Source organism: Salarias fasciatus, chromosome 14 (assembly GCF_902148845.1).
Source record: "Salarias fasciatus chromosome 14, fSalaFa1.1, whole genome shotgun sequence".
Lineage (NCBI taxonomy): Eukaryota > Metazoa > Chordata > Actinopteri > Blenniiformes > Blenniidae > Salarias > Salarias fasciatus.
Genome location: NC_043758.1, coordinates 24,286,609 through 24,312,696, shown reverse-complemented (window position 1 = coordinate 24,312,696; position 26,088 = coordinate 24,286,609). Strand labels below are relative to the sequence as shown.

Below are 26,088 nucleotides of genomic sequence, written 5' to 3'. Positions count from 1 at the left end.
GATCGGAGGCGGCTTTTCTTCTCTTGGCTTAGGCCCACCTCCTATTCCCCAGAACAGAGAGGAAGCAACAGGGAAATGTTTTCTTTCTTCTCTTCCACCTCTCTTGTTTCATGTTTTTCCCGGAGCACGATGCCTCCCTCCTTTTCTCCCTCACTCCCCAAACTCGCCTCTGTTCTCTAGAGTCTGTCACAGCCTTGACAGTTCTTCCATTCTCCTCTTAAAAGATGTTGCAGATCCTCCCTCCCCGTCCCGTCCCCTGTCCTGTCCTCCCTTTCTCATTGACGATGACACAGTCCAGAAAGAAAAGCACCATGGGATGCATCAAACACCACCATTGTCTTTGAAAGTCCTCAAGGAACACAAAACTGGTCCTTTCCTCCGATCTTTACTTTGTTTCCCCTCTCCGGCCCCATGAGGACTCAGTTCTTCCCATTACGAGAAGCTCGGAGCAGAAGAGAAGGTAATTAGGTAAAAAAGTCAAAGTATAAAATGGCAGTTAAAGCATCTCATCACGAGATCAAAAAGTCTTGTGTTCATTTGCAGAACAAAAGTTTTTTTGTCCTCTTTCATGCTTTATGATCTTTTTTTTTTCCTCCTCTCTTGAGTCATGGAGCCAGAGGTTTGGTCTTTTTTACATTCTGTTTCATACCATCGTCTCAGAGAAACAGGTCATCTCCTTCAACCGTCTCCATTTAATGAAAGTAGTAATTTATTTGCCCTCTCACACATTCATTCTACTCCTCCTCCTTGTCTTGGCTTCATCGTCAGACGTAGGCTGATTCGCTGGACTGTGTGCGGCCCAGGTTGGGCGGCTGGGACAGATGTGCCATATCCTTCTTCCTGATCTCGCAGATGGACTTCCTGCGGGCTTGCACGCCCCTGATGGCGGCCTTGATCTTGCGCCAGCCCAGGTGGTTGAGCTCGGCCAGATTGAGCACCACGCAGATGCCGCTCACGGCAAACATGAACACCAAGAAGACCGTTTTTTCCGTCGGCCGTGACACGTAGCACTCCACCTCCTTGAGACACGGGTAGCGGTCGCACTCAAAAATCCCAGGCACACTGAAGCCGTAAAGGAAGTACTGCCCGGCCAAGAAACCGATCTCCAGCGCGTTTCGGAATACCACCTGAATGATGTAGAAGCGAGAGATCCCCTCTTGCCGGCGAACCTTGGAGCTCTTCCCGTGGGTGAGGCCCCGAGGGGCATTGGGGATCTCCTTCACCTCCAGGCAGTCAGGCTCCTCCTTCCCTCCTCCGCCGTCTCCGCCATGCTGGACTAGAATCCCATTGATGTTGCGGAGCTTTCGTGCCCCATCTCTGCCCCCGTAGTCCCTCTCCATTATGGGGTAGAGAAAAGAGTAGCGTCGGTCTCTCTGCTTGGCAGACTGGTGGACAGAGTAGGTGATGAAGCAGAGGCTGGGCGTGCACACCAGTATGATCTGGAAGACCCAGTAGCGGATGTGGGAAATGGGGAAGGCTTTGTCGTAGCAGGCCTGATTGCAGCCGGGCTGCAGAGTGTTACAGATGAACATGGTCTGCTCGTCCTCGTACACCGTCTCCCCCACAATGGCCACAATGAGGATCCGGAAGATCACAACAACGGTCAGCAGGATCCTGGAGGAGAAACAGAGAAGAATTCGGTTAGTATAGGCAGAAGACATGAAATAAGACACCCTGTTTGAGATACTCTGTGATTTCTTTTCAACAAAGCCTTTACAGGGGTGTCACATATAAGAGGCCATCATAAATAAAAAAGTAATAGATCATGACTGCAAATGCAAAGGGCACGTTTTGAGTTTAACAGAATGTCACAAAAAGTCACGTTAAAAAGAGCCATGTGCAATAACACATACCAACAAAAGGTTTCTAAACGTGCAGTTGTAAATCAGGGTACAGTGCAAATACAGCTAAAACCAATAAGATTGTTGTTCAAGTCAAATGGATTTTACAACCTATTTATGTCCAGTACAAAGCCTTCCTTATATGACAGACATGAAAGAAGAAAAATGTATTTCAGTGGCACTGATGACCACTAGCATGAGTGGGCCGTTATAATGAGACGAGCAAATTGCTAATTAAGAGAAACGAGAAAATAATGAAGGCCACAAGGAAATATGGAGACATATAAGGGGCTTTTTCTTTTCTTTTTTTAAGTCTGTATGTATTTTAGTTTCTGAGTAAAGTTACAGAATCTACTCTTTCATCAGTCTATGTAGCTCATTTGCACCAAACTATCTTTTGGAAAAAGATCTCTGAAATAACTTTTAGCGCTGAACCATTTCAACAGTTTTCCAGAGGGTTTGATATGAGAAAAATATGTACAGATAAACCCAGCAGAATTGCTTATTATTTGATGCTATCTTACATAAATGGATTAATCTATGCAAAGATTTCACACAATGATACATATTAGTTGTACAGGTTGGTTGCTAAACAGCTGTGTTCTGCCCTGTATATGCTGACTACAACTGATATCATCTATCTTCTATAAATATGTTCTATGCTGCTTTGTGAAATTCAGGGTCAAAGAGCGCTGGAGCCAATCCCAGCTTGGACAAGTCGGCAGTCCATTACAGGGAAAACACAGAGAGACATAATCTCACCTGTAGACAATTTTATAAAAACAAATTAAACTCGGATGTACATATTTTTTAAACTGTTGGGGGAAACTGGAGCACCCTCAGATGAACAATGCACACGGAAAGGCCCGCTGTGGACTCCAACATAAGACTCCTTGAAACAAGACCACGAGCAATTATACCGTTCCCTCAGAAACTATACAGGGATGCTGGATTGTGCTTTTCACATAAACATGGTGCCGGCAAAGAAGGTGTGCAGAATCCGAATGAGAGGAGTGTGGCTTCAGTGGTGATATGCATCTCCACATAAAGTGGGGATTTTCCACTTGGAGAAGGGCCGCCTGAGGAGGCATGGCTGCTAAAATGACATAATTGGTCCAGGCTGACCTCATGGACGCACCGAGCATAGAACAAACCTAAGTGTTTTGGCGTCCTGATCAGTGTCACAGCCGTAGAAGAACGAAGTGAGCGAAGTGACTAAACATGAACAGATGAATGGTGGAGGGACACCATGAAGTCACCAGCCCTCCCCGCTGTGAAGGAGGAGAAGAAGAAGAAGAAGAAGAAGAAGAAGAAGAAGAAGAGCACTCCACAGCTCATTTATCAGCAAGAATAAACACTTCAGAAAAAGATCTGTTATGAGTGGAGACTCCATGTGTTGTCAGTCCCCATAAATCTCAGCTTTTGTGTATGGATGTGCTGCCAGAGCATTTACCAGTAACAAAAAAAAAAAAAAAAAAAAAAAAAAAAAAAAAGGTGGTGATAACATATCCCTTTAATTTCATTATCATTGCATCATTAGGCCCAGTTTGCATAGCAACCACAATTCAGACTCAGTTACGTTGCTGTGATTGATGCCTACACTAAGCTAACACACGGAGACACGCACACACACCAACACAGCATAATCTATCAGTTGTTGGCTTTGTTACTAACAATACTCTCTCTCGTCAGTCCCCTAGCAACAGGTGAGGTGAGCCTTGTTGGCAGATTAGGAGCTATTTCTGTGCGGGTGTGGTGAGACAGAGAGATTATTGTTGCTGAAATGGTTTGGCTTCAATTCAGACTGCATGCGTGTGTGTGTGCGTGCGTGCATTAATGTTCGCCCTGACTTGACATATTTGAACACTTCCTGAGTCTGAGTGCATCTGTGATCTCAGATGCACACACACACACATCCATTCTGTTTTACTTTCCTGCAGACATCTTTTCTCTTTGTTCTTCTTCTTACTTTATTCATTCCTCATTCATTTTTCAAATCTCGGACCAGTCCACCACTTTAGATAGCTGGCTCTATGAGGCCGTCTCGCATTGTAATCTGTGGCTAAAACAAAGTCTGGAACAAGGTTGCAGACTTGCAGACTGGCTCCACCTCACTGATAATCTGTTGATTGATTGCTGCCTTGTAGTTGAGCCCTACAGATACGAGGGGTTTTGTTCGCATTGTGGCTTTCCCTTTTAAACCACCACGCTTCGTATTTATAATAAGCTCATAAATAACGCTGTGATAAACCTCTGTCATTACTTCATGTGAGCCCAGAGGACAAGCCATTACAGTAGCCCATCAAAACCCATCCTCATTAATTTTATCATGGGTTTAAAGCTTTTGTATGCATACGAGTGATCCGGCTGTGGCTGAGTGGAACAGCTTTGAAGGTGGTGCTTGCAGGCATTGAAGAAGCTCTTGAGATAGTTCTTAAGACATTTTCGATGTGCCATACAAAGGAATATATTTGCTTTTAGTGTGTCCTTGTAGTGTTTCATTCTCCATCAGTTTTCTACTATCCATTTTCTCTTTAAATGTTTCTACTGCAATCTGCCTTCTTCTAAACTTCACGTCTGTTATATATGGCTTTGATTTTCAGGGTCTGCATCGAGCAAGCAGATAACAAGATGCAGTAATACAACTCTCAGTGCTGCCTGATCACAGCAATCATTTCAGAGTGGCAGAGAGAGTTTCTGAAGACACACTACTACAGTATGTGTCAAATTGACATCGATATCTAGTAAGAGAGACTTGCTCTCCTGTTGCAGTTAGAAATGTTCAAGTTCATTGTCTGCAGACCACATCATCGCAGAAGCCACAATATCCCAGGTTTTACACCTGTTTGTTAAGTTGTGTCTCATTCTCGTATGACCACAGAACATTTTTTCGCTTTGTCTCAGTTGAATTTAAATAAATTGTAATCGTGAGATTGGGTTCCCATACGGCTTCAACATACACAAACAGTTATTTCAGGCTGATTATCACAAGAATTTATGAAGAACATTCAGCCTTTTTCCTCACAGACAAATATTTATCTAGATTACTTGAAATGTCAGTTGTTTGTAACACGTCTTTGATTGTATTTTTCTTAATTAGAACCACTTACTTTTTCAACTTTTTGTTGATATATTCCCAACTTTTATTATTCATGTCAGTGTTTCCAAATCCATACAGTCTTAAAATGATAAAATTTATTTCATTCAACCTTTCATTGATATTTAATTGTGAAAATAATTATTATTTTTTTTAGAACTGCATTCAATGCAATGCAATCTAACATGAAAAGTGCAGGAATAATCTGTAGGCTCAGGCAGGCTAGCTGACAAATGTTGCATTATTGTAGATTTCCGGTCCTGGGGGATTACAAGCACATTTACATGGACACTCATAGCACAATTTTTTTTTTCTCCCATTTGCTAATGAACTTAATCTCTGAGCACTGTTGATGTATGTTTTTTTTTTTTTTTTAAATGTCAGTCACAAATGGATGGTTGAAGACTTTACAGGACAACAACAAGGGCTTCCAGGGCCTTAGATCTCTCAAATCAATTTGGAGATCCTTTTATCTGCACGGTATCGTGGCCGGATGGTGAATCCAGGAGGGAAAGTCCAACGCCACCGCACCTTAGACACTGCCAGGTGATCGTTAGATGGCTTTTGGCTGTGTGTGAAGAGTAATCCACCAATCGCGCTGCGGCTCTGCCAGTCTTGTGTGGCGCAGATGTGGAGTCGAAGGGCAAAGTTAATCCTTCCCACAGTCCGACCGCGCGCAATTCACATGTACCTTCATCAGAAACGGTAGGTTCACAGGGCTGGTCTCCAAAATGAAAAATGAAAGACTTATTGCCAATCCCTCCCCCACTGCCATCCCCCCCCCACCCCTCCCGCACCTGTGATCAGCCGGCCCGTGGTGGGGGAGGGAGCGGACGACGCGGGAGAAAAGAATAAATGGTTTCGAAAATGCTTTTGCCCTTGTAGTGACTCCATTAAGAAGCTTAGTGAGCAGAGGTTCACAATACATGAGAGAGAGGGAGAGAGAGAGAGAGAGAGTATTGCACTAAATGTGTGCACGTGCGCCTAAATACGCACATATTCCACAGCTGCGTACACACACACTTGTGCACATCTCTCCGCGCAACAAGGCAGAGTCCAGACAGCGACGAGAAACGGTTCAAATTAACTGAGCGCTGACGGAAAACATCAAACTGCTGCTGGAGATGAATTAGTTCCAGACCGGGATAAAAAGATTACAAAGTCACCAAAAAACGCAGTGTGGCTCAGACATCCTCGCCTTAAATTAAAAGAAAAACCTGCCAGTGCTCGGACAGTGCGCGGGAGATAGAGGGGGTTAGTAAGGAAAACCAGAAATGGAGGAAAATCTCATCATAGAGAATGAATTATATAATAGCTTCCACACGCAAACCTAGTTCTGTAATCTGTGGCTGGGCCAATGGAGGATTCTTGCATTAGGTTTTTTTTCTTTTTTTTTTTTTTGTTAATGCCATCGAATAGCTTTAGATTATCGTATCCACAGAGCATCTCCCACCTGTTTTTTCTCTCCCCTACAGAGCTTCTATCTGGTTTTTCTTGATTTAATTTACTCTGTAAGGATTCCCGCTCTGGTTCTTCTTCCCTCTCCCTCCGTGACCCCGCCACCCCTCAATCCCCACCCTCCCACCCTTTCCTTCTGTGTCAGGAATAATCTCCAGATTGTGTCTGCAGTTTTCTATGAAGAGCCTCATTTCTCTGTGAACTGCCAAAGGAGACTTTCAGATTGACGGTGGCTTCCCTTAAAAAAAGAAAAGAAAAAAAAGAAAAAAAAAAGCATAAATCTTCTCACCACATGCCATTAAACACCTCCCTGAGATTTAGTAGAAATCGTGCACATTTGCCAAACAGCTAAAACATTTATACAGTATTAACCGTGTTTGTGTTTGCGCTGATTTAAAAAAAATGGAAAAAAAAAATTACAACCACACAGAGATCTTCAGACTGTGTGATGCCAGTATATTCAGACTAAACCAATAGAGAAAGTTATAATACAAATGTGAGGAAATAACAGTGTCGACTCTAAAATATCAATTTAATCTGCAGCAGGGTGCAGCCACAGAAATCCAGTCCTGTCTCACTGGGCTGTGACGTCTCAAAGACCGCTGTGGATCCAAACAGGCAAGAAAAAAGGTAAATTTGTTACAATGTTCAGTCAAAAGCACATTGAACTGGAACTGGACATATATTGCACAAATGCCAATTTAGAAGAATTCAGTGAAATTTGGGTCAAAATCAAACTAGAGTTTGCACGCATTTCTCACAACATTCATTCCACATGTGCATGATACTCACTTTATTACTGGCATGATGTTTATCAGATAAAATGACACATGAGCCTTTACAATGGTCTTGCAACAAACCTAAAAATGTCATGCAATGGTAACGAGACAACTGAGAATTTTTGATTATGTCCTGTAAATTGAGGGTATCTTTCAGTTCTAGCAATCATTTTCTCAATAGACATCAAGAAATGAAAAAGTGCAGAAGTCGCTGGTTAACTCAGAAAACCTGATGAAGACCGGCTTCATCTCTTAGTTCTGTGTTCTCTGTTCTTAATTCTAGTTTTGTGAACCACAGTTTCATCAGTTGTTAATTGGCAACATGTCAATATATGCAACACCGCATAGTGGCCCCATTATGTACAAATATCTCTGAAAGATAAAACATACACTTAACAAAAACATAAGCAAATCACTTTATTTGCTCCTATTTTTCATGAGCTGATCTCAAAGATCTAAGACGTTTTCTGTGAACACAAAATGCCTCTTTCTCTCCAATGTTGTTCACAAATTAGTCTAAATCTGCATTAGTGAGCACTTCTCCAACATGCTGATCAGACAGGAGAATTATTGCACAGGTGTGCCACAGACTGGCCGTGATAACAGAGCACCCTAAACTTAAACTGTGCGGTTTTATCGTACTGTACAATGTAACAGATGTCGTAGGTTTTGAGGGAGCGTGCAATTGGCATGCTGACTGCAGGAATGTCCACCAATGGCCATGAATTGTATGCCCATTTCCCTGCCATTAGTTGTCTCCAATGGCGTTTCAGAGAATTTGGCAGTACATCCAACTGGGTTTACGACCGCAGACCACACGTAAACCACACCAGCCCACTTGCAGCATCTGTCAGAAACCGTCTCAGGGACCCTCATCTGCACGCTCGTCGAACTCACAAGCTCGAGTGGGCAAATTGCTCACATTCAATGACATCTGACACTTTTGAAAGGTGTTGTCGTCACAGATGAATCACGGTTTTCACTGTACTGAGCAGATGGCAGATGGCGTGTGTGTCGCGTGGTGAGGGTGAGCGGGCTGCTGGTGTCAACATTGTGAATGGAGTGGCTGTGGTATAGGCCGGCATATGTCAAGGAAAAGGAATGCAGGTTCGTTCAGCCATTGAAGAGGAGCGGATCAACAATCACCAACCCGACCAACTCTATATGAAGGACGTGTGTTTCACCGTGTGGTCACAGCCCCAGAGGTGGCTGGAGAAGTGCTCACCAACACACATTTAGAACCATTTGTGAACAATGTTTGAGAGAAAAGGTTTCAGGTGTTTGAGTGCAGCTCATGAAAAATGGGAGCAAATAAAAGAATTGCGTTTATATTTTCGCTCGGTGTACTTAGCACATATCTCAACGCGCTCACACCCTCAGCTCCCAGCAGACTGTGTTTGTTGTTCCCTTTGACTAATATGTTGACTGTATCATCACACATGCAGCGGTGATTATGCCTCCTCTCCTCCAGCAGTCCTGACCCGCCATTTTTCTGCCGTTCTCCTCCTCATTATCTAACAATGGCGATATCGCTACAAAGGGGGCATTTGTCACATACAAAGCTCTCATTATGAGCACGCAGCCATTAGTGGAAAAAAATTAAACATGTACAGTTACGTGAAGAGTATAATGACATTTTCAGCATCTGACGGGCAGATATCCAGCTCCATCTGCCCTCTCCATATGCATGCAGGCAAACACGGCAACATGCACACACGAGCTCACGTCTCTGAGATTTCAGGGGGCGTTGCTATAATTATGGATAACCTCAATTACATGCCACACTGTAACGTTTACATTATCTCCAGTCTAAATTTAAAGCATGTTCTCTAATAATTCATTTGTTTTGTAGACTTTTGAGTGTCCATGAGGATAACATATCCCTATCAGGTCCTCCAAACACACACACACGGGTAACATGCCTTACCTGCACATTGCATTAACTTGTATTTATGCAGACTAATTGTAAATGAAACCATAAGTAACTAATGACAATCTAATTATAACCTGAAACACAGACACACAGACACACACACACACACACACACACACACACACACACACACTACTGTCACAGCTGTGCTTCCTGCATTATTCCACCTCCAGATAAAACATAAAGCAGTTCTGTTGATACCATTGAAAATCTGCCTAAATGTTTAATGTCATCCATTTTTTAACTGAAACCTTGAGCGGCGTTCACATGGCGATTGGTGAGGATGAGCCGGATATAAAAAGCACAAGAGGCAAGGCAGCAGTTGCGGGTTCGTGTGGAGCTGGATTTCAGCTCAAGGGGTTAATGAGTCCATGCAAATGAAAAATGAAAAATGTAGATGAGTCTCATCTTGCAGAGTGTGGAGGACTGTGCAGTATTGTGTCCACAGAAGAAACATTACAGACTCAATCTGGATATAAAAAGGATTGAAGCTGAAAAGTCCAACCAGTGGGAGCATAATGAGGCAGGGGAGCAAAAGGACATGAAATAATTGGCTTGAGGGGCTGATAAAATGCATAAGGTTGCAGATTGGAAGATGTGACTGCGAAGATAAAAGGAAAAAAATAAAAACAAGAGGGTATAGGAAGAGCAACCAGTTTTTTTTTTCCAGAAACCCAACACAAACACACACAAACACACACACACACACACACACACACAAACACACACAAACACACACACACACACACACACACAAACACACACAAACACACACACACACACACACACACACTCGCTCTCTCTCTTTCGCTCACTCTCTCCCTTCAATCTCCCCTCCACTCAACTTCCCTCTGCTAGTTACCAAGGCAACAGGCGAGGGGCAGAAAATGAGGAGAGAGAAGTGTGGCGGCAAGCAGCGAAGTAAACTAAGGAACAGCACGCTTCTGCAGCGGAGGGCAGCAGATACCGGTTGGAGCGCGGCTACAACTGGTGAAACAAAGCTACGTGCATACGGCTTTCGCTTTGTGCAAAAAGGCCTCAAGAACAGTTCAGTTAAAGAGCAAACTATGCCGGCGAGGCAATCGTGAAGTCGCCGAGAAAGTCATTCAGCTGAAGATATTGGCCCATTTAATTTTGGGAGAAAAACAAACGCCCTCAGACACTGTTAAAAAAATGGTTGTCAGAAACAGGAAGTTCTGAAATTCTAATAAAATAATCTGTGATATGTTCTGTTTTATTAAAGCGATTGTAGGTTGGGGGTTATTTCAGAGCTCTGCACTGTGATATAAACAAGCTCAGTGCTACGGCTGACCTGCTAATCCTGTTCACCGTCTCACCTTTGCTCTCCATCAATACCTGTTCCCTCGCTGCTGAGTTCAGCTTTCCTCCACATAAGCCTCCGCCTTCCCACCCCTCCACCTTTTCCGCTCCACTGTTTCTCCCATTAATTACACCTCTAACCGGCATGTCTTTTTAATTTAGCTCCGAGTTTGGCTCCTTCAAAACAATCAGCACCAGCCTCCCATCCTCCGTTTCACAACCTTCAGATGTGTGCGAGACCCACCCCCCCTCGCTAATCTGGTAATCAGACTTGAATTGCCATTTCACTTCGGGCAGAGTTTGTCTGGAATGAGGCTTCTCCCTGTGGCTCCACGGCAAATTGAATTAGATGGAGTGCAGAGTTCACCTCTTTTTATGGGGTCAGCAGACCGTGCAAGCGCAGCAGGGAAGCACTGTAGGCAAGCGCGCCGTATAAAAAGTTGAAGTTGAGGTAATACTTTGAGGTGAGAATGCAAACAGGAACACTGGCAAGGGCTTTGGTTGCAGGTTCAAGCTTCAGCACATCTAAGGGTTCTTAAAATCTGAATGGAACAGACGTCTTGCATGTCTGTCTCCATGACTGTGAACACTTGAATGAGATTTAAAATGTAAAGCAGTGGAAAAACACTAAATAAGCTGAATCCATACAATGTTCACGATTTCCCCTAATCTTGCAAGTAACTGACACAACTGCTGTATATGCTGTAAATGCGGACTAACTTAGAAAGAGATAAGATTTAATGACCTTTTTTTTTTCATTCATACTGTATTTAATCCCCTTAGAGAAGTTTCTTCAGCACACAGCACAGCGCTCGGTGGAGCTGGTGGGGATCCACGGTGCATTATTTTGGGCTGTGGTAGGAAATCGGAGTAACCACTCACACATGGGGAGAACATGCAAACTCCACACAGATCCCAGCGCCCAGCTGGTATTTAAAGCCAGACCTTTTCGCCGTGACCCTTTGCGCCACCATGCGGCCACAGCTTGTGCTTCCTCCTACTCCTTTTCGAACACGTTGAGCTTTCATTGTATCGATTGCTTATCTTTTTCATTCATTCATATCTGAAGAGATACCATCGTCTTTTCCCAGGTGTCACATGGCATCTTATGTTACCATGGCGATAAAGGTCCTGAATGTCTACTTATATTCCCTACCATGTACATGCGTCACTGCTGACGAGCTGGTAGGACGAGGAGGTGGTCAATACTTCCTCATGCTCAAGAGACAAAACTTTATTATATGGTACAAATGTGATAAGACAAATAATCTAATGGGTAATTTTGAATGCTGTGATACTCTTCCATACGAGGATTAGTGTTTTTGAACACAGACTCTGTGCTGTTTAGCAGCACAACATCTGCAGATGTTTTTTTTTAAACCAGCGCTCACCAGTGGTTTTAGGTAATCCCTCCATCTGCAGTCTTTATCCTGCCTCTCGTCTCTTTATTACTGTTTTCCACTCATGTTTTGACTTTCTGTCCATCCTGTGTGTCTTAAGGGAGCCAGTTGGTAACCCAATTGCAATGTACTGACAGCGCTGACAAATCTAATCCTGTCACATCAAACGTAGACGGACAGTTATCATACTTTCCTCGTCTCTCTCGCCCTCCCTCCCCCTCTCTCTCTCTCTCTCTGTCTGTGTGTTCCCGTGCCAGGGTTTATCAATAGCTCGTAGTTCACGGCGGGTCACCTGGCACAAAGCTTGATCTTGATCGTGCCATGAACAGGAGACCTCGCTCACACACACACTCCCACACACAGAAGGGATGTTCCGGTGCTTCAGGCCAGCGACAGAAGGAGTGAGGAGGCAACGATCTCCCCTGCTGACCGACCTTTATCCTGCACGACCATCAATCTCACACACACACACACACACACACACACACATGAATGCATGTACACACACACATTCGCCAGAAGATATGAACACCAGTATCACAAAAACACACAGTACGTCCATTGCCTGAATGAGCTTTTCATTCAACACAGGATGAGGACTCCTCTCCATGCACGTGTGCATACAAACCCTGATATTTTAATCGTACACACACTCCTCCAGCTGTTGCAGGGCGTCACAAAGCCGATTGTGCCTGACATTGCTGCAACGGTCATCTCCAGAAAAGACGAAGATGAATTCCTATCATGCTGTAGCGCTGACTCAGGTGGGACTGCTCAAACTTCAGTCCGCAGGTTCACTGGGTTTGTCTGAGTTCAGGTGAATCACAGGGTTTTGTATTTTACTGCCAACTGTGCCATGCAGCTGACTGTATAGCTCTCCTGTATTATTACACTGGACTGTTACAGTATCTATTAATTGGATTATTGTGTGTTATCCTGGATCTATAAGCTGCTAAAATTAAAAAAAAAAAAATCTGAACAACAGTAAATTGTTCTCTCAGACACACAGTGGTATTTAAGTGGTGTTTTGATAGTCGCTGGCCAGATGCCTTTGAGGATAAATCAATTGAGTCTCCCGCTGACAGTTATTAAAATTTATTGTAGTTCCTGTGCACATGAGTAGGTTTCGCAGATGCGCAGTACAATTTCATGTGGTTACACACGGCATAATGAAAAGCAAATGATCGATTAAAATGGAGGTTTTCAAAGTGTGGGACGATGAGCACTCTGTTACAGAGAATGAACTCTCACATGGCAAATAATATTTCATATTATATACAATAATACTGTCAACGGCTGTTAGGATCAATAAGTACCTTCATGAGAAGATGACTAAAGAAGTGAAACCGCTCAAGTTTCAAGAGTTCAATATGGCGTTAAAAATAGACTTTCTAAAATCTGCTCAGTGTTATCATTCACCGTGTATCAATGGCAAGATAGGAAACGAGCAACATGACTGGTCCCCATGGCAACAAAGGGTTTTTTAGGGATAGACTGTAAGGCCTTGATGGAGGGGTGAGACATGAGCAGGGGAAAGAGCAACAGGGGGGAGAGAGGGGAAGAGAGTGAGTGCGTGGGCGAGACGGAGGCAGGATAGAGGGAGGGTGTGTGTGTGTGTGTGTGTGTGTGTGTGTGGTGTGTGTGTGTGTGTGTGTGTGTGTGTGTGTGTGTGGTGTGTGTGTGTGTGTGTTTGGGGAGGCAATGGAGGGAAATACAGAAAGGAAAAAGAGAGAAATGATGGCCGTAATCCGGATTAAATCAGTGGGTTTTGGACAATCCCGAGCTCGGGCCGTCGCGTCCGTGCCAACTCCCCACCCACCGCGGCTTTCCCGTGCCAAGCTCCAACCCAAATCAGCGGCTCTGGCACATGCAGGGAGCCTCCATGACACACAAGCAGACAGCACATGGCCGAGCAGGGAACATCCCAAACACACTCTGTCCACACACACACACACACACACACACACATACAGAGAGATATACGCTTTAACATTTTACAGTTCAGTGTTTCTCATCAGCTGCAGTGGTTCACAAAGAATAAACAATATAAAACTAACTTGTATAATTTAAAATCCTTTATGAAGTCTCACATTCAACATCCAACACCATTGTCTGCAACAATTTCAGTGCTGCTCAAAATACAAAATGCCAAAACTTTCTCTCATTAAAGATTAAATGTTATAATTAAGAAAGCAACTTAATATTTCAGAAGCTTAGTGACTGCAAAATAACTAAATAGGAGATTAACTCATAAAACAATAACTTCAGCCTCTTTATGCCATAAATAATCAAAATAAATGATATTACAACCCAGCAATGGGGTAAAAATGATTCTAAGAAAAAGCTTTCCAAAAAATTAGCAAACCTAACAAATAAAAAATTGGAATTGAAAGATTTGATTTCTGTTAAGACTCGTCCTCTCATGGTGACTATCAGTGAAATATATGAGCATGGGGGGTGGGGGGTGGGGGTGGGGGGTGGGGGTGGGGGGTGGCAGTGACTGATTATTCTTTGTCATTCTTAGAAAGAATAAGAATATTCATGTTTTTAGAAAGGTCATGTTTGAAGATACTTTCTTTACTTAAGTTGCTTTAACAGGAAAACAGCAATTTCTTCCAAATTCCTTATTTAACACACTTCAGATTAAAAGTGACACCATTACACTTTTGAGCCTCAGATGTCAGGCAGATGAATTTACAGTAGAAACACTAAAATGGTTGACACGAAGCTGACAGAGCTCATGTAATATTCATTTGAAAAGCGATGAGCTTGTGAGATAACACACACAGTTCAAGAAATTATCCTTGAGGGGAAAAGTCAGATTCATACTGGAAAAGCAAAGAGTTAAGTGTTCAATCCAACTCATTCAACACTGTTATCTTTAAAGGTGACTGGTTGGAGAGCCGAACATTCCTGCATTTCATTAAAACTCTTATAATTTTACACTTAAAAGGAAATGTAGCCAACTCCATTCAATCAGACAGATCTTTTAGTAAACCACAGGGTTGCGTTTTAGTTTCTTAATGTTTTAATGCCAAAAAAAGGTATGTTTCCTCCAGAATAGCCAATATTATAAATGCATCACTTGTTTGCAGAAACCAACATTTTCTCTTTTAACACTGAATGGTGTAAAATGAAATGGCCTTTACACTTTGCTGTTTGCAAATGCCTCTGATTGAAAGTCCTATATTTGATCCATTGAACTTCACTTCTTTCAACTCAACTATCCACAACCTACTGACCTTTTTCTATACGTGCTCTGCCGCCATGAGCTCTGTAGCTGGATGTTTATTGGACAACTGCTATTCTATATATTCGGTGCAGAAAATGATAAACTGGGCATAGCTGGAATTCAGAGGTTTTTGTTTCAAATAAACTTGATCATGACAACCGATACCTAAAGGACATTCATTTACATTTTGTTGGGTGCACATCACCCGGTCTTATCTGATTGGAATTTCACATGCAAATTGAGTCTATTGAACCCTGTTTGAAAGCAGAGATTTATACGAAGCTCCTGTTCTCTAGATGTCTCGTCAGCGTCTGATAGGATGTGAACGCGGCCTGAAATTCTCTAAATGTCACACAGATGCCTGATGGGAGATACGGCTTCCTCAAGTAAATAGCAGGCAGACACACCAGTCCTGCTGCTGTCATGCTACAAGTTGCAAAGTCTAAAATATATCCACTTGACATCAGAGCAGCATCTACGTGTGCTGTGTGTTTTTTTTTTTTTTTTCTTTTTCCAGTTTTTGACAACATCAGTGTGAATGCAGCATGTTGCCGGGAGCTCAATCACCCTCCCTGCAGCTCAGCTTCGCTCTCTAATTGAAGAATCTGCAAATGGGAAAGTGTGTATGGGTATATGTGTGTATGTGTGTGTGTGTGGTAAGGTGTGAACACATTGTCGCACCCTATCTGGCTGCTCATATGATTATCTAGTGGTAGGGGGGGAAGTGGGGGGGTTCTGTCACAGTTTTGGCAACATGCTAGCCTGTGTGTGAAAGAGTGTCGATGTCTATGTTTTAGCCCTGGAGTAAGGAGTAAATATAGTAACCACGCTGCAAGTTTGCTTACGCACATGTTTGTGTATTCGGATGACCATCTGGTTGCGAGCGCGCGCATATGTGTGTGTGTGTGACGATGCATTCTGTATGAGGAAATGTTGAATCACACAGCGTGGGGAAGTATGTTAGCCCCAGCAGAGACGATCTGCGATTTAGCAAGGTGTAAGCTCTCTGAAAATTTTCTTGTTGAGTCACTCACACTGTGCCGAAGATGATACTGCCTCTGAGGAACAGTCATCACACACACACACACACACACACACACGCACACACACACACGCACACACACACACACACACACACACACACACACACACACACACACACACACACACACACACACACACACACACCACACACACACACACACACACACACACACACTCGAAGATGTGAATGTACCACAGTGACTCTCACCTCGTTCATTAATGAAACTCTGTAAGGTAATGGAGTCAGTGATGGGGGCTGCAGAGGAGGGGTGTGAGCGGGCTACAAGGGGATAAATCAGTGGCAGAGGAGCATCCTTTTCATCTTCAAAGAGCAAGCTGGAGCAGGATCAGGCGTTGGAGGCAAGATTGCAAAGGAAAAATAACTAGTGGATGGTGCAGGATCATATGTGGAGGAGCTGCTCGATCTCGACAAAAGCAGACATATATAATGTGCAATCAAACAAAATGAGTTTCGCGGCGTCTGCAAAGGAACGCCCGTTAGTCATGAGTAATAAAAGCAGATTGTATAAATAAGACAATATTCTCAAAGCCGCAAGCTCACACAAATAGGCCCGGCGAAGAGGACTTCAAAAGCTGCAGCCTCGCTTTGAACCACACAAAGATCAAAGTTGGCTATTTGTTTTAATTTGATCCTCATATTTTATGTAACTTGGTTTTATTTCTACTGCTCACATATTTTATATCAGTGGACAAAGTTAGCTCAGCAGGAGTTTTAATTAATTTTTTTTCATATCATATTTTTCACATTTTAAAAGATTCTCCCGCCACACGGGACAGGATAGATAGATGTGTGTGTGAAAATTTAGAATGCCAGATCAATAATATTTTCTGGTGTAGGGGTTAACATGACAAGACGACTGGGATCATCCCAGTTCAAGTCTAGGTTTAGTTTAGTCAGCTTTATTGTTTCTTTGTTTGTTTTGGTGTGTGCATGTTCACCCCATGTGTGTGTTTCCTGCTTCAGTCCAAAATCTCCTGTAGAAATGAGTTTCGGTGTATTTAACTCCCTCCTTTTGTTCTGGACTGGAAACATCTCCGGAAAGCCACAATCAGCTGTATTTACCTGTTCAAAGTCACATTCGTTGCAGAATGAATGGATGAAACTTCCTGACACATGAAAAGTAGCTTTAGATAGCTTCAATCTGTGAGGAAAGTTAATCATCTGCCTAGTTTAACACATCAAACTCATGTTATAAGGTGACAGGGAGCCTTTCGTTGATGCAGCTCAAACCAATGAGGCAGTGGAATCAACATGCAGAGAGGGGAAATGTGTCTGTGATAAATTATTCATCACATCACTGTTATCATCATGTGGTAATGCAGATGATCTCAGGGATTGATTTTTTTTTTTTTTTTTTTTTTTACATGTTGGATGTTGAAGTACTGATTTTCTGACAACACACATCATTGGATCCAGGCCAGTGATTCGTATTCCAGCCCTGTAAAATCTGATCACGGGAGTAAAAATGATCCAGCTGGGATATCTCTACCGCCGATGAGGTTCGGCTTTTGGCTGCTTTTCTGTTAGAAAAGTAGAGTGAAGTGAGTGTGAACGGGTTTGCGATTCCAGGCAAGATTTAGCTGCAAACCAGAAAGATTTTGATTGCACTGATCTGAAGTGGAAGGGTGTTAATGCCTGTCGAGTAGCCTGGAGATTTTATCCATCTAAAAGGCGAAGGACTAACAAGCAATTGTGTTAATAGCAGAGTAAAATCATAGCCTTACATGTCATTTAACCACACTTTCTTAAGAGCAATCATTGTAGAGTGCTGCTGTTAAAAGTCATATATAACATTTCAGCACAGGTCAAAAGAAACTGAAACTCTGTTTAAATTGTGGTAACAGTACATGCATCTTTTTTAATTCTCTTCAGTGTTCTAAAACTTCAAACTTCAGGCAGGTTTTACAAATAAGACACTTTAAGGTGTACAGACTTAATTATTTGCATCTTGGAGGAACATATTTTGAAATCAATGCATCTAAGTAGGAATGCTAGTTTAAGTGTATGTATTGCCCTCTTACAGTAAATTAAAACACTAAAATGATTTCACCAGCAAACCAACATCAAATAATTGTAATTTAAAACCTGAGTGAAGCAGAGCTGCCAACTCTCATGCATCGAGAGCAAAATTCATACTAGTAACTCAGAGATCACACAGTGTATGATTTGATATGAATTTTTCTGAAGACCAGACTTCTTAAGGGACTTATTATAAGGAGATTTTATTATTCATGACAAGGGAATGGGAAGTAATATCAGAAAGTGGACATCATACGGATAGCACTATTATGTCCACATTAACACATATAATGCTTTTCACACTACAGCTCATTTTTATTGTATCAATTTACATAACAGTCAATTCCAAAATGTGTCTTAATACAATCAGTATCACATACCTATACCTGAGTTTTTCCTTTTCATCATGGCTTCTTTTCACAATTATGATTAAAGAGGAAGTGAGGATGGGAAATGTCAGGTGGGTCAAGCAACAAATGGAAATTATACTATTTCAGACAATTTTTTCCTGACCCACCAGGATCAGGTCTCATTTTTCACAAAACGCAGTGATACACTGTACATTTGGAGTATGGGCCCTGTAATGTAACACTGGAAAGTCATTTGTTTGAGTGAGATCCGTGACTTACTCAGCGGACTGTTCTCCTCACTTGGAAGGAAAGTAAACATTAAACTTCCTACTGGTGTCATTTTAACACTGACCTGCTCTGTCCTCCGTGCTAATGCTAAATCTATAAGCCTTATTGAGCCACTTTGTGAGAGGCGGCTCCTCGCCGTTGTCCTGCAAGGAGAAATCCGTATGAACTATGACCCCTTCGTCTCTCCGTCTTATCTCTTCAACTTTGCCCATTTGTTCAAAATGTCACCTGTGTTTGGTTTGAAAGTGTTTGCTTTGATTCGCTTCATTCACACATCCAAACCCTCCCTGATCTATGTGGTGAGAGCGACAATAAGCGACCGAGACCCAGATAATTTGGGGATGAGCGGTAGATCTGAGGTGTAAGCAGAAAGAAATGAGAGCACAAGCTGCATAATTATGTGCAGTCACTGTCTCATTCTCCCCCAGCTACAACTCAGCTTCTCCAGCAGTCCCTGTGGAGACCGGTTGTAGTACTCCAGTCATGAAAGACTGCGAGCAGTGACAGAGCGCGTCTTCCCTGCTCCTGGGGATCATTTCCAGGGTCTTTGCATCTCCAGTAGCATATCAGATTCTTCATCAGCGCTGACACAAATGTGAAAAACCTTCACTCCTAAACTTATATTTAATTTTTACTTTTATCAGCAAACGGCCGCTTTGTATTCACAGTCAAAGTCTAGGATGTGACAGGAACGCAGGCTTATCGGCCTCTCATCAGTGATTCATAATCTCCCAAAGGAACATGTGAGGTCATTTTAATAACTCTCTTCTTATGGCTGAGAAGGCATCCACATGCCAGCCAGCAGCATCTCAGGGGTCGTTACATATGTAGGGAGGAGGCGTGAATGAAAAGATGGGCAGAATAAATGTCAGTGTCTTTTGTCTCTCACACACACACAGATATACACACACACACACACACACACACACACACACACAAAGAAAGGACAATCTCGTCAAGAACCTGGCAGCCGAGGCACCACCAGGGCCTCGTTCTTCTTTTTTACAACACTGCGCACGTTTACTAGATAAATTCTGTACAAACAAATCATCCATCGCCTCCGCGGGCGCCGTGAGAGCTCCGTGGGGATTTGCTAAATAAAAGCACGATGATCAAAAGGTCACATGACGGCAGAGCGGTAGCGGGCGCGAGCGCGAGCACGCTGACTCAAATGCGAACAGTGTTCACAAATAAACATTATGCTATGCTCAAGAGAATACAAGTAGCACAAACAAGAGATGCAGATGAGGAGTCAGTCCTGAAGAGACTTCGCTCAGGAGAGTCATCGTGAAAGACATAAAGCCAAGAGTCAAGTTTTAGTCTTTAGTAGTAACATAGATACAAACTTCAGCTGAAAATCGGACATTGAGTAGAGAAATACTGCTCTGAAATTGCCCAAGTGTGCATCGGATACTTCTGCAATTTTGAGTAAATGTATGTGAAAATATACATTTCAACAAAATTTCAAAGACGATAGAAAATGCTTACTTAATAATGTGCTTTCTACAACTGAACGCTGTGTATAGCATTGTATTAAAAGTGTATTAGTCCAACACTCCATCCATTCATCTTCTATACTGCTTCATCATGTTCAGGGTCAGGGGTCAGTGGGCGAGGGGAGGACCCACCCTGGACAGGTCAGCAGTCCATCAGAGCGTAAACAGAGAGACAGGCAGTCGCACACACTCACATTCAAATTGTATGTTTTTTGACTGTGGAGGAAACCGAGCACCCAGAGAGAGAGCATATCAAACTGTTCCCAGAAAGGCCGGAACCCTCAGCCGTTCACCATAATCCCCACCGTGTGGCTGGCCCAAACAGGAAGCGTGTTTTTGTGAGGAGGAGATAATCATCGTTCCTCTTTTCAGGTGCTGAAAGCAGTTTTGGAACCGTTTACCTGTGATTTACAAGCTTGTATGAGACCCTCTAGTGACCACTGAAAAAACGTCATGGTACAATTTGTTTGGTTCCTTTGTAGACATTAGGAACTCAATTCAAGGTAGCCTAAACATGGACTTTTTCTACAGCATATTTTAAAAATAATAAGAAAATAAGAAGAGTTCTACTGACAGATTCACCTTAAATCCTGACAAAGTGTCTAACAAGCAGCCGAACAAATTCAGCATGACAAAAACAGATCCAGCGAACAGTCGCTGACACACATTCTGGGAAACCTGAAAGGTGACTGTGTGAGTGTTTGAACCCTAGAAAACCGACAACAAGCTGGAAATGACGTCCTCCATTCAGTGGAGGAGCAGAAACATAAAATGAATAGATGTGCAACAATTCCTTGAACAAGTTGTTCCAGACAGCAGTTCCCAGTTCTGTATTCTTGGAACCGAGATTGCTTCAAAAGGAATCTCGTGTATCCTCTCTTTTGTCGCCGATTTGCTTGAATAGTACAGTAAACCTAAAAACAGGAAAGCTTACAGAAGCTCCGATCGTATCGGTCTTGTTTACGAGCAGGAGAATGATTTAGCTGCCACATGTCGGCTTTCGCGCTGATTGAGAAGAGACGCTATAACTTGTATTTTATTGTTCTCAGGGTGTTTAACTGCCGCCCGCCTCGTCCAGACAGCCATAGTGACAATAAATACACTCCGTGCTAATTAAGATCAAGATTTATTTTAACAGGAAAAAAAAGTCAATGAGGTACTTACAGATTTAATCACTCGCTTAACATTCCCGTCAGCGCAGCCTGCGAATCCATTTGTATTGCAAATGGACAGACCTAAAGACTGTTTCATTAAGTGCCCTGTCTTCTATCAAACTCTACTTCCTATTCCATTATTGGAGATCAATATCAGGGAGGTGGGAGGAGGGACCCGTGCATGCTTAGCAGCCCCGCTCCGACCAATGGCGGCACCCGGGCCGGTGGGAGGAGGACTACGGAGACGGGCATGAGTGATGTGTTGATGGGAGTTGGGTGGGGAGCGCTTCATCATGGTTTATCCTCAGAGGCCGTGTACCAAGCGGCTCGGCAGTGCCGCGGTCCATCAGCTGGTCCCGGGGAAGTCGATTCGCACCTGGGCCACCGCTCATAATGACAGGAATAAATCACTGGTAGCAGGTGAATACACACAAACACACACACATGGGAAGAGAGGACTGGGAGCCATCCGAGCAGCTTGACGCACCCACAGAGGACACCAGAAGCCACGTTCTGTGCACGCCGTCAATGTTCCTGCATGAACACAGGCCCCGACTGGAAATCTCTGGAGCCATGTGTAATTTTACACAAACGAGCGTTACATTTGCGCTCATGTGCGAGTGTGTACGTGAGTCACGTATGACGAATGGACTCGGGCACACAGGCTCTTTCATCATGGTGGGCTCATGAGAGCGCCCTGGCACCGCCTCAGGGACAGAAACCTGTCTAACGCTTCCTCCCACATGATGGCACCTTCGACGAGCAACGAGACGAGTAGAGAGGACGGGCAGGTTTAATGACTGAGGGAGTATTAGCGTGACTGGTATAAAAATTCATGTCAGCCATGATGGCCCAGATTAGATGGTTTTAAGCTGTAGGAATGCCAAATGCAGGGACGGCACATCACTGCTGGAACGTACAGACTCGCACTACACGGTCTACAGCTGAGGCCATCTCTCTGAACAACAGCACAAATAAAGAGTCATAAAGAGTGCATCAAATGGCAATAATTCAGAAAATAAATGAATAACATCACACCCATAATCATTTGTCAGTCCTTTACAGAGGAAAGTGTTGCAAATAGAAATCCTACACAAGTTGGACTATGTGATGGCTGAATTACAGTCTCTGGTCAAGAACAATGTGTTAATATATAGGACTTTTATTTGTAATTTAAAGAGGGGAAGTTGCATTAAATAGATTAATTCTAGGACATGGCACCGACTCAAAGATGACAAGGTGGAATTTGATGAGGTGAAGTCATCTGCTCGTTTTATAGTTCATTGTTTTATTTGTACCAGCTATATAATTGCAGCAATCGTGCTTGACCTTTAAATATCATTAAAGCGCTCCTAAACTTTTGAGATAATTTTGAGTATTTTTAATGTTGATGAGTGGTTAAGAAGCTGAAAATGGCCATTAGTGCATCTAAACCCATCATCTCCTTGGATCGGGGTTGAAACGAATCCCATCGAACATTCAGTGAATGACAGGAAGCCAGGGAATCACAAAACTAAATGTGTAACATAGAATATGATAGTTTTCCTTTCTAACAGCTAAAGTAAAGCATAGGTATATTTCAATTTGAAAGGACACGATTGTTCTTGATGTTTTATGAAAATTCAAACTTGAACTGGGAGAGAAACAGACAAGTGAGTGAGAATTTCATACATTTGATGCCTCGTTGGGTTAATGCTGAACAGCAGAGCAAAGGTCAAAAAATGAACTAGAACGTAAACAAATGAAGAACTTAAACCGCAGCAGGCTGTTGATGTGCCGATGAGCGTATAAAAAAAAAAAAAAAAAAAAACAGGATTGTTTTATTTCCTGCTGTTTGAATATTTCAACTGTCTGAACAACAAATATAATCTGTGTAAAGATGATCTGCGGCTTGTTGCCCGCGGGCGTCCTGGTTGCCCTGCTTAGGTCATGACAGGCAGCACCATCTCGTGACGAGACAGTCCTCTTGGCTTGCTACCAACGCCCTGCAGACTGTGGCCATGTGTCTGCTCGCCCGTCTGTGAATAACCGCTCCCCCGCTGCCTTCGCCTTCACTCTGTCTTTTTTACTCTTACTCCGTCATCTGATTCGTGTCTCCCCCATCTCGCACCCTGATAGCCATCTCTCCGCTCCGCAACCGAACTCGGTCTTTTTTCTCTCGCTTTTCCCCGGCTGCCCCCGTTGATGTCACTCTCCTTTGGTGATTTTCATTTCAGCAGCCCTCTCTTTCCGTCTCTTCTCTGTATCGCGCGCGCTCAGAGCCCGCAGCCAGTATGACAAGCCCTGCTGATGAGCGACAGCGCTCCTCCAGTGTCTCATGAATGAGGGGAAGCAAGTGCTGACCAATCATTTATCATCGCACCGAAAGGAAGCGGCGCTAACGAACCACTCAGCCGACAAGAGTCCTCTGAGAATCCCAAAAATCACATCAACTGGAAACAACTAAATTCACACATCAAGAGCTTTGTCAACAGGGGAAGACTGTTTTAACAGAAACACAGCATAACGCCACACTTCATCTACTCGCCGACATTTATTCACTCAATAATTTAAGAGTCCTACTAGCCTGAGTGAGTCGGTAGCTACAGGGAATTGGTTGAATTTGCAAATTCAGACCAATGAACTCAAGCTGAACCTGTGGTTACGAGCATGTCCAAAGAAAACACTGAGACTCAGGCAAATGTTCTTTTACAAGATGTAAAATCGTGTCCAATACTGTTTACAGAGCTGATGTGCCTCTGTGGCTAAAACGTTCATGAATAATTGCTCGTTCCGAGGCTGACGAGAGTGAGTTATTCAAACACGGATACAAGACATCTCAGCATGTGGGCGAATGCACAAATGGTAATTGTCGTGACCTTGCTCCGCTGACTCGTCTCACTTCTTTCAAGTTGTGAAAGCAACATCATACTTCAGAGAAAGAGACGAGCGAGGACAGAAAGAACCCGTGCTTCAGTGAGGATGAGGAACACCTGCATAACACGACGCTTCCTCCACTGGTGGAAAACTGTGGACTTTTGAGGTGCTGTATCCTCACCCGGCTTTGATGTTCAAAGCCTCTGAGCGAACTAATAGCGTCCCTCATGGTCGCCGAGCCCTCCCATCATGTCACTCAGAGGGATTAAAAAGCTAAAGCCCCCGCCTCACTTAGGACCAGAAATCACTCACGAGCAACAAAGAAGGATTCGTATTCCGCATGCACATGTCACACATTCATCGTATCTTAAAGGTACAGTGTGTTAGATTTCTATATATGTTTTATGGCAGTAGAGACTCACTGTAGTGTCCAGTCTGCCCTGAATGCACCCCATGCTTATTTTGTCATTCATAATGTCCAGGAGCTTAGGTGGTGATTATCTCTGCTGTCTGATTCAGTTGTGTCATTCCTCTCTTGTTGGATTGAGACTGAGGACAGACTAGACGCTATAGCTTCTCACTACACCACCCTCTGGCACAAGGTGGAAGTGCAAGATTAGATGGTGTGGAGGTAGCTGGTAAGCAAAATATTTATTTTTGTCAGATGATCTTCATGTTGTTGATTTTCATAGACTGACATGCAGAGAGTAGGAACACCCGCCAGTGAGGACGTGTGCACAAATGATCAAGATCAAGAATAAACACTTTTAAATCAACACGCTTACCTCCCAATCATAGTAGAGTGCTGCTGCACTGCAGCCTCCAGGAGGCGCTCTAGGATGGTCCATTCTCCCATGGTTGGAGTTAGGAGGCATCCACCGGGCACAGAAAAATCAGGTGGCGCTTCCCAGTTGGCAAGAGAAGTAGCGCTCGAGATGAAGTCCTTTAGCGCGAGTCGTCAAGTCCACTTGGTGGGTCGAGATGAGGTAGGGAGCGAGTAGTAAGGTCTGAAGTCAAGAGAAGCTCTGAAGAAGCTCAGGGAGACCCCATTGTAGTCACCTTTTCTTGTTTTTATGGTGCTTAGCTGTGGCTCTGTGGTGAAGCTCTGTCCATGCACTCCCACACGTGAGCGCGTCCTTCCTGGGTTCCCTCCTCTGGGCGCCTCTGACCCCGTTTACCTGCTAAAACAGCTGGTCTGTCATATGTTCTCGCTCACACACACACCTCTGTCCGACAGAGGAACGGCCTCTCGTCTACTTCTGGCGAGTTTCAAGGAGCAGCCGTAGTTTGTGCAAACAAGACATCCATCACTGGCACTCCGCCCTCACACGCTCGCTCTCTGACAGCATCTTGTAGTAACTCTCACCGAGCTGGGGTCCACACAACTCATGTGAGCCTCAGCGACCGAGCATCTGCAGCTCTGCTCATTCTCCTCTCCTCCATTCCCTTCATTTCCTCCTTCGTCTTGATTTTTTTTTGGGCTGTTTTTGTTTCCAAAGGGATTCCTTCACCGCCTCCTCTCTGTTGCTTCTTCGTTCTCTCTCTGTTTGGGTTCAGCCAGAGTAGGAACGAAGCATCGAACTCTTCCTCCTCCTTCACTCTGCCAGAAGCCGTGCAGGAGTCTGTGGTTTCTCCACTCCTCGTCGCTCCTCGCCGCCTCTCGCCTTCTCTCGCTGGGTTTCCGTCAGCGTGCTTCACAGGAGGAAGCTCTCCTTCCGTCTCTTTCCTTCATCTTGGGTTTTTTTTTCTCTCTCTCTCCCCTTCCCACTTGGTTTCTCTCCGTTTGCACCCTCCACCTG

General features: G+C 43.7%; 1 protein-coding gene across 1 annotated transcript; it reads right to left on the bottom strand.

The window, feature by feature from the left end:
* Positions 1 to 395: 395 nt before the first annotated feature.
* gjd1b (gap junction protein delta 1b) lies at positions 396 to 26,088 on the bottom strand. Its single transcript, XM_030108558.1, has 2 exons — positions 25,075 to 26,088; positions 396 to 1,614 (listed from the first exon to the last, which is right to left on the bottom strand). Exons 1-2 carry the CDS (start codon positions 25,143 to 25,145, stop codon positions 765 to 767), a joined length of 921 nt encoding a protein of 306 aa, XP_029964418.1. The 5' UTR covers positions 25,146 to 26,088; the 3' UTR covers positions 396 to 764.

Bases quoted from the DNA above. Each gene is read 5' to 3' on its own strand.
- gjd1b (XM_030108558.1), bottom strand. From the start codon at position 25,145: ATGGGAGAATGGACCATCCTAGAGCGCCTCCTGGAGGCTGCAGTGCAG. The intron at 1,615-25,074 runs GTAAGCGTGTTG...TTTCTCCTCCAG, and splicing joins CACTCTACTATGATTGGGAG to GATCCTGCTGACCGTTGTTG.